Source organism: Zosterops lateralis (assembly GCF_965231275.1).
Source record: "Zosterops lateralis genome assembly, chromosome: 19".
In the NCBI taxonomy this organism is placed as follows: Eukaryota; Metazoa; Chordata; class Aves; order Passeriformes; family Zosteropidae; genus Zosterops; species Zosterops lateralis.
The window spans coordinates 501,039-521,106 of NC_139779.1; the positions used below are offsets into that span (position 1 = coordinate 501,039).

General features: G+C 58.3%; 2 protein-coding genes across 3 annotated transcripts in view; both read left to right on the forward strand.

Annotated features, from left to right (window-relative positions):
• Positions 1-332: 332 nt before the first annotated feature.
• Positions 333-4,979, forward strand: CCDC92B (coiled-coil domain containing 92B; the record flags this gene model as incomplete). The annotated part of the gene is made up of 3 exons (XM_083875089.1): positions 333-477; positions 2,510-2,557; positions 4,405-4,979. The coding sequence occupies exons 1-3, from the start codon at positions 348-350 to the stop codon at positions 4,977-4,979; spliced, it is 753 nt and encodes a 250-aa protein (XP_083731215.1). The 5' UTR covers positions 333-347.
• A 7,547-nt stretch (positions 4,980-12,526) lies between these two features.
• The window catches only part of CLUH (clustered mitochondria homolog), a gene marked incomplete at its 5' end in the record, with an annotated part of 31,889 nt that continues 24,347 nt past the window's right edge, over positions 12,527-20,068 (forward strand). Inside the window, one exon of one of the 2 annotated variants that reach the window (XM_083875244.1) lies at positions 12,527-12,641. In XM_083875244.1, coding sequence (XP_083731370.1) covers positions 12,527-12,641 — 115 coding nt within the window. Of the gene's footprint in view, positions 12,642-18,262; positions 19,152-20,068 lie in introns of those variants that run through there. The other variant, XM_083875243.1, reaches the window with a different exon arrangement.

Sequence of the window (20,068 nt, forward strand, 5' to 3'; positions counted from 1 at the left end):
CTCGGTGATAAAGTATTTCCTAGGGCCAAGTTCAGCACAGACATGCATGCTATGATGCCAGAGTTTGTGCAGCAGGATTTTCTGCCTGTGCAGTCTCAGAGCAGGCAGGACAGGAGCCGGCCCCAGAGGAGCTGGAAGGTGAGAGGGCTGGGGCCATTCCCTGGGGATGGGCTGCTTTGCCCACAGCCACAGTTCCCTTTTAGAGGGTCGAGGAGAGAAGGCACCACCCTGCACCAGGAGCTCTGCCCTCACAGGGGCTCCGGGGCTGGGGCTTCCAAGGCCCCGCTGCACTTTTCATCACCAGCCATCTCCCCTCCCTGCAGGCCTGGACTGTGAATTTGGTTGCGATGGAGACCGTGTCCCTGGAGCACCAGATCCAGAGCGTGCAGCGGCACATCGCCTTCCTGAAGAAGGAGCAGATGGAGCTGCTCCACGACCTGCACCTGGAGATCCTCCGCCTGCAGAAGCACTGCTCAGGTGAGCGCCGGGGCGGGAGCCGACGGCTCGGGGAGCACCTTGGGCAGGAAAGCCCCTGCAGCACCCTGGGGTGCTCACATGGGGCTCAGCAGGATGCAGAGGCCGCAGCACGAGGCTCAGGGCCCTGCCTGGCTGTGAGGGGAGCACAGCTGCCCCCAGCCCAGCCCCACTGCAGCCCCTGCAGGAGTGATGGTTGCTCAGCCTTCTGCCACCACTGAAACTCATTCCAACTTGTGCTGCTGCTCTCATCAATAATTCAGCCACAGCTAATTACTCCTTGTCTTCCAGCCTCTCATTTTCCCAGGTTCCTGGGAAACAAAGAAATGTCTGCACTGCTAAAATTGGCAATTTTCCCCCCCATCCTTTCTGAGCTTTTGCTGTTCTGTTTCACTGTTTTAATGATTTCACCTACGGCCTCTTCAGGCAGGCAAGACAGGGGGGTTCTCCTGCCTGAATCAAACTTGGGGGGTCTGTCCCCACGGGCTGAAATGAGCCCACTGCACGAGTGGTCTCCCCTTCCCAGTGTGACCAAGGACAGCCATATCTGACCAGAGGGGTCCTGTCCTCCTGGGTGAGGTGTGTGGCTCTGCCAGAGGGATGGGGGCAACCCCTGGGTAGTTTTAATGAGACTTTGCTGACATTTGAGTGTCCTTATCTGGGGGGCTGTTTGCAGGAGGAGAGTAGAGTCTCTAAGTCAGTTTTTCCCCACTGTGGCCCTGTGGAGCCTTGCCTGCTGCCCTGGCACTGTTGGTTTTCACTTTTTCACTATCCCCTTGGTCTCTCCGAGGTATCCCCGTGGAAAAGGCTCTCCCCCCCACTGAGGTGGCTCTCAGCTGCCCCTCAGAGGTCATGAGGATGGCACTGAAGCAGATCAGCACCAGCCCCCTGTCCCCAGCACAGAAACTGGGACCCCAGGCTGTGCATCATTGCTGCACTTGCTCTGCAGGATGATGTCTTTGGAAATAGGCAGCTGCTTTGGTTTTCATTTGAAATACATCTGAGACTCCAAACCTATTATTTTAGCCTCAGAAAAATAGCACAATGGCCATTGATTCCCACCAGGGCAGACGAGAGTGCTGAATGCTTTCCAGAAACTGCATTACGTTCTCAGGTACTTCTGCCTTCCCAACACAGATTTGTTTTCCAAGACAGACAAGGCAGAGCAGCCTGAGCCAAGCGTTCAGTTTCAGAAGGATGGCAGTGATGAGGATTACAGTCAACACAAAAGCAGATTAAAAGAAAAATGTAGGGCAAAGATTAACCATTTGAACTCATTTTCAGGGGAAAAAAATACCCCCCAAATAACTGAATGCTGCTGCCACTCTCTTCCTCTGCTCAGGGCTGTTAGAGGTTGGGTGGGCTGTGATAATTAATTCAAAAGGCACTGTCTGGAAGAGTGCAGAGTAAAGTGAACTGCAGAAGGTCCCTGAGCTGCCCTTTGTGCCCTGCTGCTGTACCTGGGGCTGGACAGGGAGCAGGCAGAGAGCAGCAGGGAGGAGGCAGCACGTTGGGGCTGGGCAGAGAGGTGGGGGCTGCAGCTCCTGAGATTTGGAAGGGATTTGGGAGTCCCTGTTACCTGGAGCAGGGCAGGATCCTTCTGCAGGCACACGGGGCTGGGACAGGGCCATCCTCGCCTGCGTCATGTGCAGGGGCAGAGATCAGCCTGGAGCAGTAAATGATGAAATGCTTCGGGGGGCAGATTACACTTTGGTCTGTTTTCAATCCATTGCTCTGCTCTTTGTCCTGGTTTAATTCACTGAAAATGCTTCAGCAACCCTCTTAGCAAAAGGAAAGGCATTGTCAGAGGAGCAGACAGTGTCTTGGCCATGAGGCTGCTTAACAACACATCAATTGCCAGAATTGCCCATTTTTAGCTCAGCCCGTGGCTGGTGCTCCAAGACTCCCCTGTGGGCTGGGCAGAGCCAGCCCTGCAGCCAGTGATGTCCTGTGCCTCAGAGGATGCAGAGGGGGACACGGGGAGCACGGAACGGGTGGGATGCTCCTCCTCAGTCCTGTTGCATTTCTCTTCCAGAGCTCAGCCATGACCTGGAAATGAAGGAGCTGGAGGCGCGCCAGCAAGGTGAGCGCACAGGATAAAGGGAGGAGGTGTGGGTGCAGAGAGGGGCAGAGGGGGCCCTCAGGGCTGCAGGGAGGGGCAGGACCTTGCCCGAGGGCGGTGGGGCCGGGCAGGGCTGGGAAGGAGCGAGCACAGCCTGCTGGCAGCCCAACAGTGCTGGTGCTGCCCGGGAGCCCCGGCAGGGGCTGCTCTGGGAGCGGCCTGGCTGCTCTCCCTCCTCTGTCCCAGAGAGAAACTGAAACTCCTCCCCGGCGCTGCCCGGGCACGGCCCCTGCACCGGCCCCAGGCTGTGCCCTGTCCCCAGGACAGCCGGTCCGGGTGGGCCCCAGGCTGTGCCCTGTCCCCAGGACAGCCGGTCCGGGTGGGCCCCAGGCTGTGCCCTGTCCCCAGGACAGCCGGTCCCGGGTGGGCCCCAGGCTGTGCCCTGTCCCCAGGACAGCCGGTCCGGGTGGGCCCCAGGCTGTGCCCTGTCCCCAGGACAGCCGGTCCCGGGTGGGTGCGGGCTGCTCTCACTGCAGGGTCCTCACCCTTGGCACCCTCACACAGTCCATGGCTGCCTCCATGGGAATCCCAAACTCCAGCCCCTCCCATGGAGCCGGGGGTCCCTTCTCTGCCCCCGCGGGCTCTGCTGGCAGAGGGGCTGCAGCCCAGGCCACCAGGTGCCACCGGGGTGTCACCAACCACAACACAGCAAACCTCATCCACGGTGCCTGCCCAGCCTTCAGCCTTTCAGGGCTGCACAATCCCTTTGCCACGTTTATGGGGCAGCACCTCATTTACGGTGCCATCAAATGATTGTTCTCCTAATGCCATTCATGCAATAATTACCGCCTGCAACCGCTTCCCTGAGACCTCATTATAAACTGCAGAAACACCGAGGAGCTGAGGCTGTAAGCGGCTGCCAATCACACCATAAAAAGCAGATTATTGCAGAGGAAGGGAGCAGGCCTGGGCAGGCCAGGGAGCAGGGGCAGGTGCCAGCCTGCAGCTGCCAAGGGCTGGGGGCTGGAGCAGCGGCCGGGGCTGGGGTCAGGAGTCCAGTCGGGGCTGGGGTCAGGAGTCCAGTCCAGCCCGGCCCCAGAACCCCAAGGTGAGGATTCCCCACCTGCCTGGCCATCCTGCCCCAGGACAGCATTCCCCAAACCCCCATCCCCCTCGCAGGATGGAGGCTCCTCCCCTGCCGAGCGCAGCCTCTGCAATCCTGGATTGGCATCTCCATCCTGACTAACCAGGCTCTGGAGTCCCGGGGCTCGAGGCCAGAGGTCCCTCCAAAGTTGTGCCGATGGTTTTGTGGCACCATTTCCTTTTCTCTCCCGGCCCTTGTGCTCCCCCGCTCCTCCTGAAGACACTCGAAGTCACTTTTAGGGTGAAAAACTACCTGCCATGGGGAATTTTAACACTGCAGCGAAGGTAGAGGCAGCAGGTTCCATGGCAACAACACGCTCCAGTGAAAACCTGCCTTTGGCTTTCCCCCGCCCTGGGGTGTCACACACGGCCCTGTGCCCGCTGGGGGCTCACAGGGGGCTCTGGGGGCTCTGGATCCCACCTGGGGGGTCACACACGGCCCTGTGCCCGCTGGGGGCTCACAGGGGGCTCTGGATCCCACCTGGGGGGTCACACAGTGTCCCTGTGCCTGCTGGGGGCTCACAGGGGGCTCTGGGGGCTCTGGATCCCACCTGGGGGGTCACACAGTGTCCCTGTGCCCGCTGGGGGCTCACAGGGGGCTCACAGGGGGCTCTGGGTCCCCATAAACGGCCCCGGGAGGGTCAGTGCCGGGACAGGAGGGTCAGTGCGGGAGGTTTGGGGGCCCGGCAGGGCAGAGCCCCCTGACCCCCTGTGCCCGCCCGCAGAGGTCCTGGACCGCGAGCTGGAGGAGAAGTGCCGGGCCATGGAGGCGCAGCTGCGGGAGAAGGAGAAGGACAACGCGGAGCTGCGCAAGGAGCTGCGGCACAAGGAGACGCTGGTGGCCGCGCTGCGCTCCAGCCTCCGCAGCAAAGAGCGCCGCTTCCTGGAGGAGCTGAAGCGCCGGAGCCACCGCGTCACCGTGCTGGACACCGAGCTGCACAAACAGACGGAGGCGGCCGCCTACCTGTCCCTGCAGCTCCACGCCACGGCCCAGCGCCTCCCCGAGCATCCCCCGGCCCAGCCCCGGCCCCGCCGCCGCGGCCACAGAGCGCCCGGCCGGCCCCGGGACCCCCCGCGGGAGGAGCCCGATGCCATGCCCGACCCGGCCCTGTTCCTCTACGCGCCGCGGCAGCAGCAGCGCCCGGAGCCCCCCGGGCCCGCCCGAGCCTCCCCCGCCGCCCCCCGCAGCCCCCGGCAGCCCCCGCAGGACCCCGCGGGCCGGGCCAGGCCGGGCAGGGGCGAGCCCGGCAGGGGGCAGGGGCCCGGAGCCCCCCACGGAGCCCCCCGCGCTCAGGAATAGCGGCCGGGGCAGGGCCGGCCCAGGTTCTTTCCCCCGTCCCCTGGTGCAGGGGAAGGGGCGGCCGAAAGCGGAGCCCTGAACGCGCCCCCCGCCCCCGGCAGACGGGGGAGACCCCAAAGGTCCGGGCCAGGGACAGCCGGGGAGGAGCCCAAAGGTCCGGGCCAGGGACAGCCGGGGAGGAGCCGCCCCCGAAAGATCCAACCCGGGGATGTGACCGGTGATGCTGCGGGACGGGGGAGCGCCCAGCACCGGGGCTGTGATGGGGACACGCCTGTCCGGAGCTTGCCAGGAGAGAAAGAGAGAAAAGAAAGAAGAGGAAGCATTTTTGGGATGAGATCTTCCTGCTGCTGCTGCCCTCAGAGGGGGCACCGGGCCCCTTTCCCTGGCCCGGGGCGGGGCAGCACAGGGCTGGGCACGGCTGGGTGGGCTCAGCCCCGGCTCCGGGCACGGGAAAGGGCCCAGACATCCCCAGGAAGGCTCTCCAGCAGGCAGGCGGCTGAAGGAGGTTGATGTGGGTGACGGAGGGATCCCCTTCCCCAGGGACAGTGATGCTCTGCTGGCCCGGCCTGTCCCGAGCTCCCCTGAGCAGGGTCTGGCTGTTTCCAGCCCGGATCTCCCCCTCACCACCTTCACACACAGACTCAGCCAAGGCAGCTGGACAAGGGCCGGGACGGGCAGTGTCCATTCCTGCCGGACACCCCGCGGCTCCCTGGTCACTCAGCGGGCTCCGTGTGCTGCTGGGGCAGGGCTGCCCCCGTGCCCCCTGTGCCCCTGTGCCCCCGTGCCCCCTGTGCCCCCTGTGCCCCCTGTGCCCCCTGTGCTCTCCCCTCGGCACCAGCATTTCTGTCCTCAGTCACATCCACATCCACAGCTCTGGGTTTGCTGCTGAGGCTGAGCCCCCCGGTCCTCCCCCGTGGCCTCCAGTCCCTCCCAGCCCCGCAGCCACACAGACCTGCCTTGGCCCTGCCGGGGCAGCCTGGCCCCATTTCCAGCCAAACCCTCAGCTTTACAACCCGCTCCTGGTGTTGTGAAACACCGTTAGGAGGGGGGGCAAAGGTCTCTCTGCCCCGGTGCTGCCGGACCTGTGCTGTCAGGGCAGGTTTCCCCCGGCCTGGGGACTCGGCCCTGCCTGGAGCCAGGGCTGGTGTGGGCAGGGGGAGCTGCAGGGTGACATCAGACCCCATTTCCTTCCAGTTCAGTTTGAAACCTCTTGAAAGGCATCACCCCCATAGACTGGCGAGGCCTGGCCTGCCCGCGCTCACCCTCGGTGTGCCCGTGCAGTCAGAGCTGTCTATTTTTGTAGTTCAATATTTATAAACTCTATTAAAATGCTTTATGAGATTCCCAGCAGCAGTCACCCAGCCAGCTCTTTGGTAAAAGCGAACCCCAAAGCTGCACGAGCAGGGCAGAAATTATCCACTCCTGCACCTTTTCTTTGGCTGTTGTGTGACCAGTCAGGCTTTGGAGGGCAAGGCAAGACCCCTCTCCTGAGGGCTGGGGCTCCACAGCTGCTCGATGGCCCCCGACACACCCCTGGGTTTGGGAAAGAGCCCAGCAAAGCTCTGGGCAGGGCCCCTCACAGTGCTCAGCCTGGATTGAAGCTGGGCTGAGGTGTGCAGCTCCTGGGGCAGGAAAGCCCTAGTGGGAATTTTTTGCAGCCCCTGAGGTACCTGGAGCTGCTGCCTCGGGAGAGCAGAGCCCCCAGGAGCCCCCAGCTGTCCTCCCAGGCTGTCAGAGCTGTGGGAGGCTGCAGGGAGCCCTGCAGGGTGTTCACAGGCTGTGCCTGCAGAGCTCCACATGCCCGGGTTGGCTGTGCAGGCTCGGCAGGTGCAGAGAGCACGGGGGGCTCTGGCAATGCCCCTCTGGGCTCTCAGTGAGCACCAGGAGCAGCTGCATGAGGGAGAAAAGCCCTGAGCTCCCTGGCAAGGCTGCAGAATGCTTCCTGCCCCTTTCCCTCTGCACAGCGATCCAGGCAGGCTCTGCCAGGGGCTGAGCTGGGGGTGAGGGCCCTGCTGTCACCCACGCACGGGGCAGTGAGGGGAGGTTTGTCTGGTGTTGCACGAGCAGCCCCAGGGCTCCAGCATCAGTTCTGGGAGTGTCGTGCCCGTGAGGTGCTATTGGCCTCTGGAAATTGCTGTTTCTCTCAGGTTCTGAGAGGTTCTGCTGTGGATTTGTCTCTGCCCTGTTAGGGTGAAAGAGGCAATGCCTGTCCCTGTGTGCTTGGCTGTTGCTGCAGCTGTTCCCTGTCCTTCCTAGACAATCCTGACAGACACAGTAGGTTGCATTTTTATTACAAACTCCCTCATGAGATTGTGGCGTTTATGACTGACCCAAGCTTTGAAAAGTGGACGGAGAAGTATGATCCTTCTCCTGTGTAAATACCTTCCTAGCAATCATCATCCGTAGTGCCTAGTATGTAAATGAAGCAACCCTGTCTGAGCTGCAGGGCCCTTTCCTCTCCACCGGTAATTAGCAGCTTGCTCAAGGAGTTGATGCCATTCCCAGTCCCCCGTGCCTGTCCCTCCCCAGGGGCTCCTGGTGCAGGGCAGGCAGCTGGGCAGGTCTGGAGCCCCTGGCTGGGCAGGTCTGGAGCCCCTGGCTGGGCAGGCAGAGCTGCCTGCAGCAAGGGGGGTTCCCAAAGGGATGGAGAGCAAGCGCCCCAGTTCCCCCCTTCATGCCAATGTAATGTGCTTGGAAATGAGTTGTCAGGCTGAGCCCTGCACTTTTCCTTAGGCACATTTGCCTTGGAGCAGGAAGGATCAGCTCCTGCGTGCTGTACCTGCTTCAGTCACTGCTGCTTTTCTTGGGGGGGAGGGAAGCTCTAGAGATACTATATATACACTTATATATATATATATATATACACACACGTACATGCACTTGTTTTGAAGGGAAAACACTGTATGATTGTAATAGAAATAATGTTGAGATAAATTATTTTAATCTTTGTATTTATATAAAATGATCAAAGCGATCAAAATTATAAAAAAAAAATCAAAAAGACAGTATTCCTATTTTTTACTGATAAGGCTTGCTGGAGCCACCGGGAGCCTGAGGAGCCACTGGGGCCCAGGCAGGGCCTGCCCTCCCCTCCTGGAGTGGGGGGCTCTCACAGACTCCCCCCGTTGCACTAAGCTAGCCCTTAGCCTGTAAGATATACCAGGGATCTGTAGGTGCATTCAGCCCGTGCTCTGCACTCTCAGGAGTCCAAAGGGCACACACAGCTCCGACCTGAGCCCGCCAGCACAGACTGAGGAGTGCAGCCACCACCACCAACGTGCTCAGGATGGAACGGGCAGGGTTTGATGTTGACTTGTAAAGCTTAATGATTAGACTGGCCATGGAAGCAAAGCAATAACGCTCGGTTGTTAAACAACGTCTTGTGTGTGTGTAAAACCACCACGTGCTGGGAGCTGTCTGCAGACCAACAGCTCCTCTCCTCTGCACCCCCTCTCGCTCTGTAGCTCTGCAGAGGCTTGTGGAATTGATGTGTTTCGTTTGGTAATATCTCTTTTCCTTGTTATTATTATTATTATTATTATTATGTTACTGTTATTATTATTATTGTTGTTATTTTTCCTAATGCTATCTGAGAAAGTGATGTCTCAAATGCACCTTGCAGCAGGTGTGAGGTGAGCAGTGGATGGGGGAAGATGCACCCGCTGTACCTGCCATGGCAGGGCCAGTGCTGGCAGTGGGGTGCACACTCCCCTGGACTTACTTTAACCCTGGGCAGATTAGTCAGGGAGTTCTCCTTCTCGACCCTGTTAACTAAAAAGCCATATTTTCTGAATGTGTTTGCTGGGGCTAATCTAAGAGCTCCCAGCCGTGTCCTCCCCATCCCCACTGGGCTCCCCACTGCTGCATGGCTCTGTGCAGACAGTCTGAACTGGGGCCAGGCCCTGCTGGCGTCCCAGGGGAAAGCTTTCTGTGAATCACAAGCAAAGCCAGGTCTGGCCCAGCTGATGGGTGCTCTGAGGGACTGAGGAGGCTCTTTCCCAGGTGCCCAGGAGAGGTGGCACTGACACAGCAAGAAACATCCTTCCTGAAGTGGCTGGAGCCAGCAGTGTGAAGGGATTGCTCTGCTTTTCCCAAGCTCTCCCCAGGCTCTCCACACTAGGAAGGTAAATCAGCAGCACAAAGGACTTTCATTTTTGGGGGTTAGGTGAACCTTTCAGAGTCCTGGTGTCCAGCCTTGTGAAGTGGCTCCTGCTGCCCCAGTGAAGCCACACCATCCTGCCTTTTTCCTAGAGCAGCAGCCCCCAGTCCCAGCAGCCCCGATGAGCCAGCCCAGCTGTGGTGACTCCTCAGTGCACGCCTGTTCTTGTCACCCTCTTGCTCTGTCTGGGCCAGGCTGCCAAGTCCTGCAGGGAATGCAACAGGACGGGAGAGAACTCCCTTATGCCTCTGGGTTGCCTCATGCAGGCGTCTGAGATCAGTGGATAAGATCAGCAGTGCTGTGGGTGAGCAGGAGGAGCTCAGGATCGATGAGACAGCGGCTGAGGAGGAGCCACCGGGCCTGTTAAAGCACAAGGATCAAAGCACCGTGTCCCCTCATGGTCAGAGCTGCCCTTTGCTCTCCCCAGGGCCCCATTTCTGCTGCTGTGTCCTCCTCGCTGGCTCTGGCCCTGTCCCAGCCCCATGAAGGGATGGTGCCTCTGGGCAGGACACAGAGGGTGACACTGGTGGTGCCACCACATCCAATCCCTCCATCCCACCCTCTCATTTCACCTTTGGGCAGGAGCAGGGGAGCAAAGCTGCTGGTGTGTGAGACGTGCACCCAACCCACACCCAAAGGGTGCCTGGTCCTCCCTGGCCGGGGTGCGGTTATGCCTCCTGGCTCTTCCCGATAGATTCCAGTCATCTTGCAGCTTCCAAGAAAGCTCCCCTTTCCTGCTGTTGCAATTATTGCAGGAATTAGACTATCAGGCCCTGGGAATGCCCCAAATCTTTGCATGTCTGAAGCAACAGGCCCTTCTGCCCAGGGGCTGTGGGTTCAGCCCTGCAGCCCCCCCAGCCCTGCAGAGACAGCACTGTCTGTGTGTTTCAAGGTCACTGTCACCCCAGTGGGGTGGGGACATCCCCTCTGCCCGGCCAGAGGTGTGCTGGCACCCCTGAGAGGGCTCTGGCACAGGGATGAGGAGGGCAGCACTTCTGGTCTCAGCTTCCCCTGGTCCCAGAGCAGCTGTGGTCTCGTTGGAGCAAAAATATTGTCCTTGGCTGAGTTAGTGGAGCTCAGTGAGAACAATAAACGCCTGTGCCTCGTGCTGGGGAGCGCCGCTGCAGAGGGACAGATGCCAAAGGTTTGACACTGCTCTGCTTTATTTGAATGTTCGTTCTGCTACATGTCACCATTATTTGCCAGGACAATATTCATGTTGACTTTGCTTTTTAACCAAGTGCTTTTCAAAACGTGTTAACACCCCGAGACTAGAGTATGGAGATGTACTTTAGGAGTTGTTGTAATATGCCTTTTTCTTAATAAAGAGACTGAAATCTGCAGAGGGTGGTGCTGTCCTGCCCCAGAATGTGAGACCTCCAGCCACAAACCAGAAGCATTTCTGTCTCCATCCCAGGACTGGCTCCTACCTCACTCCCCCAGGGCTCTTCCACAGCTCTGAGGAGTCCTCAGAGTGACACCTCAGTTCTTACAGGGGGCTGCAGGTAGATGGGGGCGTCATTTATGGGGATCTGGAATGCCAGGACAAGGGGGAATGGCTTCCTGCTGCCAGAGGACAGGGTTAGATGGGATATTGGGAAGATTCTTCCCTGGGAGGGTGGGGAGGGCCTGGAACAGGCTGCCCAGAGAAGCTGTGGCTGCCCCATTCCTGGAAGTGTTCAAGGCCAGATTGGGCAGTGACACAGAAAAAGGGGAAATGAGAGTTGGCATTATCCAGCCCTGGGTACATGGGGGTACATTGTTCCACCCAGCAATGTATGGCAATTATCAAAACTTTTAACAATTCATACATTTTAGCAAACAGAGGAATTAGTGTCCATTGGCTACAAGTTACAAAGTTCTCTCATTAATTAGTATTCTCTGTTGGTTAATGATTCTCCACTTCCCATGCTGATTAGCCTTTCTCTTCTTTTGGGTGGATTTCCAGCATCAGTGCTCTGTGGGTTGATGGCCAGAATTACCTTTTACCTATTTGGAGCTGATTTCAGCTCAACAAAACACCGAGTTAGTTTTATTAGTTATTCCTTATCTTGGGAGTCCTGCTAGATGTCCTTGTGGCCCATAAATTCTGCACTCTTTGTGTCCATTATTAGTGACAACATCCCTCCTCCCCAGCCGTGTTAACCTCCTCCCCCAGGCCTGAGATGGCTGAATCACGTCAAGCCCTGAACTTTGCTTTTCTACCACATGGACATCACTTACAGCTTGCTCGTTAGCTGCTGTTTCATTAATTAAATATCTCTTCTTGTTAATTAGACTTGAAAGTTACGAAGATCAAACATTAGAGAACATCCTTTATTAAGAAAGTTCGGATTGAATTTTTGTTGTTTTGGTTGGGTTTGGTTGTTTTTGTTTGGTTGGTTTTTTGTTTTGGTTTGGTTTTTTGGGTGGTTTTTTGTTTGTTTGTTTGTTTCTTTTTTTGTTGGGTTTTTTTGTTTTGTTTTGTTTAGGGGTTTTTTGGGGGTTTTTTGTGGGTTTTTTGTGGGTTTTTTGGGTTTTTTTGTGGGGATTTTTGTGGGGTTTTGGGGGGTTTTGGGGGTTTTTTTTGGTTTTTTGGGGATTTTTGAATTTTTTTTGTTTTCTGTTTTGTTTTGTTTTGGGTTTTTTTGAGGGGTTTTTTGGGTTTTGTTGTTGTTGTTGAGTGCTGTTCTGGGTTTTTTTTAACCTATCACTAACCATTATTTGTTACAATTAAAGATTTTCCCAACACATTTTCCTGCACGGCTGCAGGGACAGACTCCGGTTTGCAGAAATTCCACCTGCCGGGTCCCCGCGGGGTTTGGGGCAGGTGCCGGTGGAACAGGCAGGGAACGGGACTGGGGGGGGGTCCCTTCCCACCCAAACCCACCCAAAATCTGCTGCACCAACACCAGGGCTCATCTCGCTGTCTGTGCCCAGCCTTGGAGGTTCACTGGTGTTTTGGGAAGGACTGAATTGCTGGCAGTCAGGGTTTTTAACAGGCAGCTCCAACAGGCTTGGAGGGGCGGTCAGAGGAAAGTTGTGCAGGAGAAATCCGATCACTGCTACAAGATCCGATCACTGCTACAAGGTTAGGGAGAGGAAAGGGGTGTGATAACACGGCTGTGTATGGCAGGATGAGGGATGGGCATCGAGGGCAGCCCGGGGCTCTGAGCTGTGTGTGCCCACCCCGGTGCCTCCGGGCAGGGGGCCGGTGACCCTTCCCGGGGCTGGGGGGTCTCCCTGGGGGTACCCGGGGCGGTGCGGGCGGTGCGCGCTGCCGGGGGCGCGGCCCCTTTAAGGCGCAGCGCTGTGGCGGGGGTTGGGCCGTGCCGGGCGCCGTAGCGGCGGCGGGGCCGCACCACGTGGGGCGGCGGGCGGGCGGACGGCGCTGTCCTTCGGCGGGCCCATGGTCATCCGAGCGGGCGAGATGCCGCCGGCCGCCGTGCCGGCCGCGCAGGGCGGGGAGCAGCAGCCCCCGGCGCCCCGCGGCAGCCGGCCCGCGGACACACAGCAGCGCCCCGGTAAGGAGCCGGCCCGCGGCCTGCCGCGCCGGGGGTGCCCGTCCCGAGGGTGCCCGTCCCGCTGTGCGAGCCCACCGCTCTCCCTCTCCGGTGCCGCGGCTCTCGGGCCCGCCGGGGAGGGCGCGGGGGTTCTGCGGGGCCGGGGTGGGGATCCGGGGCGGTTCTGGTAACTCGGGCGGCTCGTCCCGGCCGGGGACAGCCCGGTGGGGCGGCCCGGGGGCGCCTCTCCGCGGGGCCGTGCTGCTCCCGCTGCCCCGGCCCGGGGGGTTCTGTCCCCACAGAGGAGCCGTGCCGGGCCCCGCGCCCCGCCGCGCCTCGGGCAGGCGCTCACAGCCCGGGGCTGTGCCGGGTGCCGGAGGCCGCAGCGGGCCGGGCCCCGCCGTTCGGGTTCCTCCCGTGCCGGAGCGGGGCCGGGCCGGGCCGGGCCGGGGGAAGGCGGGGGCAGGCGGCCCCCGGGGCTGGGCGGGCCCGGCACGGCCGGGCGGGAGCCCCGGGCCCGGTGAAGGTCACCTTCATGGGCCGCTCCACCACGCGGCCGCGGGGGGGCCCGGCCGGGAGCGGGGCCGTGCCGGGCCCGGGGAGCGGGGCTGCTCCGGGGCTGTTCCCGGGCTGTTCCCGGAGCGGGGCTGGCCCGGCACCGCCTGGGGCTGGACACGGACACACGGACACGGCCGGACACACGGACACGGCCGGACACACGGACACGGGCCGGGGGTCGCACAGGGCCGAGCCCCCCGGGAAGTTCCCGCCGCGGCCGCCGCTGACATGTCAGAAAATAGTCAGAAGCGAGAGAGTTTTCCTGGAAAGGGCAGAGGCTCGAAATTGCGGGTTTAACTCGTTGTTCGCTGGCTGTTCTCGCTCTGTGCTGGAGCCCGGGTGTCTCAGGCCGGGCACAGTGAGCAGCTCCGTGTCCCCACTGCTCCCAGTGCCACCTCCCTCCAGCCTGGCACCGGCCCTGAGATCCCCCACCTGCCCTGGCTTTGCTCACTTTGGTGCTTTATCTTCAAACCTTGTAAGCCCAGCACCCATCTCAGCCCCAGCTCTTTTCTGTGCTCTCTAAGGCACAAGCAGGAGGCACAGAAGTGGCTGTGGCTGCCCTTGTTCCTGGGGCACTGAGTCCCCGGCCTGACACACACGGTGCCTCCAGCCCCCGCTGAGTTTATGGTGGATTTTTGAAGTTTGTCACCCAAAGCAAAGTTCACTGGCGTTTGGTGGTGGAGCAGGTTGGATGCGGTTCAGGAGTGGGAAGCTCAGGGCTGGTGCCTCCCCCTCCCACCCACGTGCTGGGTTTGGAGCAAGGATCCCACCTGCGGTGCCAGCCCGGGGTTAGAGAGTCCTGTAGTGTAATCCCTGCCTCTCCAGCCACAGCTGATGGCTGGGGGAGGATGGAAGGTGGGAAAATCCTGTGTGTGTTTCAGCACTGCAGGATTGCTCACCTGGGATCTGGGGAGGAGCAGGGGAAGGTCTCCTCAGGGACAGCAGGGTCAGCCTGGCCACCTTGGCATCGGCCTCACAGCTCTGGGTCCAGGCTCTGGTGTCCCCACTGCTGTGTGTGGCCTGAGAGCACCTGTGCGGGCAGGCCTGGCTGTGTCTGAGGGCAGCTCTCAGTCCCTGGAGCTGTGGGTGGGCTGGGGGTGGGCTCCTTGCTGCAGAAACCCCCCTGGGGCTGTGCCAGGCTCAGGTGCTGGGCTCTGTGCCAGCTGAGAGGGTGATGGCTGCTGCTCTCTTCCCCCAGCCTGGAAACTGTTGAGACTTACTCTGTCCTTCTGAGGGCAAAAGAATGGACAGTTGGTGTTCCTGCAGTGATTTCTGATGGGCACAGTTTGGGGTTAGGTTACCTTTCCTATCAGCTGGTGTGAGATCAGAGGCAGCCATTGTGTGCAGTGTTTCTTGGATTGTTTTATTCCTACAGTCTTTACTGCCTTAGAACCAGCTTCTCACAAGTTTAGCAATACTTCTAGCTACCATAAAATGCCTTTCAACCTTGCCTTGCCCAGATCTGTTTTCTCCTAGTTCAATCCCTCCAATCCCAAGCTGCCCAGCCACCCCTGCTCAGACATCTCCTGTTAGAGCAGCAGAGAATGCAGGTGTTAATGGAAAACTGCTGTGGAGGCAAGTGTGGCTGTGCATTAGCAACAAGGTCAGAAGGCCAGTTCTTAATCTGGGGATCTGCTATCGCTGTCTGTTGCCCAACCTTGGAGGTTCACTGGTGTTTTGGAAAGGACTGAATTGCTGGCAAGTCAGGGTTTTTAATATGCAGCTCCAACAGGCTTGGAGGGGACAGTCAGAGGAAAGTTGTGCAAGAGAAATCTGATCACTGCTACAAGGTTAAGAAGAGGAAAGGGGTGTGATAACACGGCATGCGTAGGGCAGGATGAGGGATGGGAGCTCGAGGGGATCGTGTTCAGGGCGGTTCTGTCAGTGGGATGAGAGCTGAGCTCCCAGTGGAAGCTCTCTGCTCTGCCTGAGCAGCCTTGCTCCTGGGTTTCCCAGCTGAAAAGTGGAAGTAAGTAGGTCAGGAACACGCACTGAGATAAATCCACCTGCAGACTCAGAACTGCCTTGTGCACAGTAAAGCCAGCACCATGTTGCAGAGTCCTGTGTTTACCTTCATTGTCTGTACATGACTAAACTTGGCAGCACACCCCTCTCCCGGTGCAGCTTCCCAGCACTTGCTTTACTCTCCTGTGTTGTGCTCCACTGGTTGTGCTGGAAAGTTGTTATTTCTAGAAGCTTTGCAGGTCTGAAGTTCGTGCATTTTTTTAATTTGCATTTGAGAAGCAATGCCAGTCCTTGGGGCAGTGCTTGGACAGTGTCCCAAAGATGAAAACCAGCGCGTGGTTCCTCCTGAGGTGGCAGTGGCTGACACTTCTGGCAGTAGGTCAGGTTTTTGCCATAGTAGCAAGGCTGTGTTGGGATTAGCTTTTGATTGGCGTGTTTTTCCAAAAAAGCCTTTCCTTAGTTCGTCTTTCACTTTAAGGAGAAAGTCTCTAGTCCAAGCTGTTGAAGAGGCTGCAGGCTCAGAGAGGTTGTATGTGGTTATGTGCCATGACATCAAACTGCAGGATCGTGAATCTTGCCCACAGCTGCAGTGGGTCAGATTAGCCTGAGGCCAGCCCTGCTTCCCAGAGTCCCCACTGGCCACCTCCTGCCCTTGGGACTGGATGAGAGTGGGAATGCTGGCTGTTGGCAAGCTGTGCCATGCCGAGTACCTTGTGTGCCCTGTCTCTGCTGTCGGTGTCTCTGAGCCCACAAATTCCCCACAGCCTGGAGGCTCAGGGGCAGGCTGAGGTGGGCTGTGGTGCCAGCTCGGGTCAGGGCACTGTGTGAGGCAGGGTGGGATCACTCATGTCCCTGGCAGAGGGGTTCCTGTGGGACAGGCAGGTTTCCTGGGCTGCTGCAGGCAGAGCTGCCCTGTCCTGTCCTGTCCTGTCCCCAGAGCTGTGTGTGCCTGAGCAGCTCGGGGCAGTGGGTGATGGACACAGGGCAGGGCAGCTGGAGCTGCTGAGGACATGGCAGCTGTCAGATCTCCCCTGCAAACCCTGCCCAGAAAACCACAGGTTGGTTCCCTGCTCTTGCTGTCCCAGCAGCTTTCTGAAACTGAGGTATGTGCAAGAGTAAGGCACAGAGACTTGGAGAATTATCTGGTTCGTGGTTTCTGTCTGAAATACAACTCCTTCCTTCGGCTCTCTTGAAATTTGAGAAGCATGCTCTTCCTGACACCGTTAATGTTTTTGTTGGTGCTGATCTTTGCACTTTGCATTAGTCCTACTCTTTGTGCCTGATTTCTGTGATGTTTGCATGTTATTGTAGCAGGGTCACCCACACAGCCAGTTTCAAGGCTAGATTCCTGAGAAGTTTTGGCCAGACAGAAAGTTTACAAATGGGTTTGAATGTAGTTCCCAGGTGTGGAGTGCAGGGTGGGTAACTCAGGGTGCCAGACACAAAGCACAAGACATTTCAGCACCTGTAAGTGCCTGAGCCAGCAGCTGTGGGACCCTGTGGATGTCCTGGGGCTTGGCCCTGCCGAGAGCACTGCAGGCTGCAGCCTCACCACGCTCTGCTCTCTCTCTCTGAGCCAGTCCCAGTGGCGTGAAGCTGCTGAGAAATAAATGCAGAGCTTCTAGCTCTGCCCACAGATGTCTTAAAACCAATTTGAGTTTAATGATGGCAGCAGAGCAGCTCTAATGTTTCACTGTGGGCTCTTATTAAAAGAAGTCCTTGTTGTACCTAAATGGGAAGTTCCTGGGAAGCTGTGGTTTCCGCAGGGGAGGCACAGGGAGGCACCTCCACATCTCTCTCTCCCCTGGCGGGATGTCCTGCAGAAATGTTTTCAGTAGGGCCATCTCTGGAGCTAATGCCTGTTCATTTAGTCAATTTATTTGGATTAATTAAGCTATTTATGTAGTTTCATTTATTATTCAACTAAAATTTAATTTGCATTTGCTGTACTGACAGCAGCATTCACAGGTTACAGCTAACACATACAGGCTGCTGTGAGCTTGCTTTGGCTGGAGTTGGAGAAATGAGACCTGACCAGGTGTTTCTAAGACATTCCTCCTCTTCCCAGAGGCCTCTTGGTAAGGAGGAGGAGTTGAAGCTATCAGTACATCTAAGTCCTTAAAAAATCACAGATCACAAGAAAAACACGATGCTCCTGTGATGTGAAAGTTGGTGCTGGCTCTTGGGACTGAGGGGTACCCAGCTGTGAGGCTCCAGAGCTCCTGGGCCTGTCCTGTGCCAAAGGAGGGATGTCTGGTGATGGAGGGTGAGGAGCCTGTGGCTGTGGCACAGCCCCACTGGAGGCAAGCAGTGACCTGCTTGGCCACAGCCTGGAGACCAGACCTCAGACCACCTGGCGCTTGGAGAAAACTCCAGCTTTCATAATCCTCGCTCCAGTCGCTGTGATTTTCTTTAAGTAGCATGGAGAGAGGAGAGGTGTTAGGGGATTGCATGTGTGGTTTTGTGGTTTGTTTGTGTTTTATGTGGCAGAGCAGTGTGAGAGGAGAGAAAATTCGTCTAGAATCTATTTACTGGTGCAGTGCCTGAACGCTTTGTGCTGGCCTGTTTAGTATGGATGGCTGTGCCGGGCCCGGGCGTGCCATAGTAACTGCCCTCGCCTTGTAATTCAATGCAGCTCACTGCTCGGGTTTGGCACGGCGGCCGTCCCAGGCTGCACTGGTGTGGCACTCGAGATGGGGCTATTTATAACTGTCCCTGCCGGGGCCAGCATCCCCCTGTGCCCGGGGTGCCCTGTGAGCTCCGGGCTGTGCTGAGCGGGACAGCAGAGCGGGGCAGAGCTGCCAGAGCTGCTCCTCGCCCGGCGGGTCCCGGGGATGAAGGTGGGTGAAGGTGGATGAAAGTCTCCAGGCAGCACTTTGGGGAAACTGCTGCGAGCCCAGCATCCAATCCTGGTGAGCACACGGGACGTGGGATCCTGCGCGGAGTCAGCTGCTGGTCCCTCTGTGTCCTGCCCCGCTGGGGCCAAGGGGGCATTGCCTTTGGAGAAATCTCACCTCTGACTGCCAGCAGGCAGCGGAGGGCACGGGCTGCCCGTGGGAGTGTGCCTTGTGGGGACTCCAGTGTATGTGTGAAACACAGCTGATTGCTCTGATCCGGTGCTGCATGAGCCAGGCATGGGAAACGGCCTTTTTTCAAACTGCTGCAGGCAAGTCACGGATCTCCTCTTCCAGCCACGCAGCTCTGGCTCACCTGACGAGAGGTCACCCCTCTTGCCAAAGTCCCCCACAAGCTCCGCTGTCTTCCCGGAGATGCCAGAAGCTGCCCCGTGTGCTGGGCTGTATCCAGACATCATCCCCAGCGAGGCGGTGACTGGAAGCCTTCAGAAGGGCACTGAATACATCCAAGACCTATCCGAGACCAAGGACAGAGAAGGAATGGGGACAGTTTGTGATAAGAGCGGTTTGATACCTGGCATTGGCAAGGTTGGCCTGCTCCAGCAGACAGAGGCATCCCGTGCAGTGACTGTCCTTCCAGCCGACCTTGGGGACCGGCCGGCAGGGCTGGTTGATCATGCTCAGTCACTTGAGGCCTGCCAGAGCTGTGTGAAACTTGAGGACAGCGGCCTAACCCACAGATCCTGCCGCCGGGAGGAGCACGTGGCAGCAGCTGACGGCACTGAGGGCCCTGGGGCATGTTCTGCCGGCCAGGGGCGAGCGGCCGGACACTCGGACACGGCCAGAGGGGCTCCGGACACCCTGCTGGAGTGCAGAGGTCCTGCTCCCTCCCCAGGGAGCCCTGGGACACCGTCCTCTGCTCTGCCATCAAGTGTGGGGAAAACCCTGCCAGCTCAAAGGGCGCTTGTGCTGCCTGTTTCCCCTGGTGAGGTGTCACCGAAGGCTCAGGACACAAGTGCTGGTTTTGTGACAGAACATACTGCCTGCCCCAGCAGAAGGTCAAGCTGTGATCCTGATTCCCAGGCACAGCTTCTGCCCTCAAAGCAGCAGCAGCAGAAGAAGAAAAAGAAGAAAAAGAAACTCCTTCTCCCAGGTGCTGAGTCCCAGGGGCTCTTTCCTGCTGCATGGAGCCACCACACGTGTGCCCCTCATTGGGGTGGGGGGCTGTGTGTGCCTGTGGGATGGGGCAGCACAGAGGGGAGGGGAGGGGAGCAGAGGTGATCTTTACCTTCACAGGTGAAGGAGGAAGGTGGCGAGGTATCCCACCTGGGTGTGCACCACAGAGGGACCTGTCTGTGCCTTGTCCATGTCAGCAAAGCAAACTTAAGGGTGTTCTGCTTGTCTTTCTCAGTTCATAAGGCAAATCCCTCTTTTGTTTGTGACTGCAAACATGGTCCCTGTAAAGGATGGGAGCAGATCTGCCCAGCCCAGCCTGCAGCAGCTTGGGTGGGAGTGTGCAGCTGTGAGGGACCAGCACAGGGAGCCTTTGGCTTCCTTCAGCTGCGTGCAGGTCGAGGACAGGCCTGAGCTGCAGGGGTGGAGCAGCTCCATCAGCTGTGCTGAGGATGGGATGGTTCTTCTCTTCCTTCACCCAGTGCCTTATTGCAGTGCACTGGGGACAGCTGGCCCCTCTCAATGGCACTGGAGCTGATAATAGGAAATGAATTCCAAAAGTGGGTGCTGGAAAAGGTAGGGGGTTTAGTTTTTAGTTTTGTCCCTCTAGCAGTTTCTCCAGTTACTAAATGTAGGGGAGGAAACTCCTCACAGACAGAGCAGTCCCTGCAGACCAGGCTAACTCCCAGCAACATAATGTCACTGACTTTTGGATCTGATAATCTTCGGAAAGGATTTGTGGCTGCCTTTGGTTTAGAAGATTTGTTTGAACATAAATCAGTTATTAACTAACTCTCCCCAGGATCTCTGCTGGCTATCTCTGCATGCAGCCAGCAGGTTCTGGGTTCAGGTGTGTGCCCTCCCTCGTGGTTCACCAGGTGCCTGCCACCAGACTCT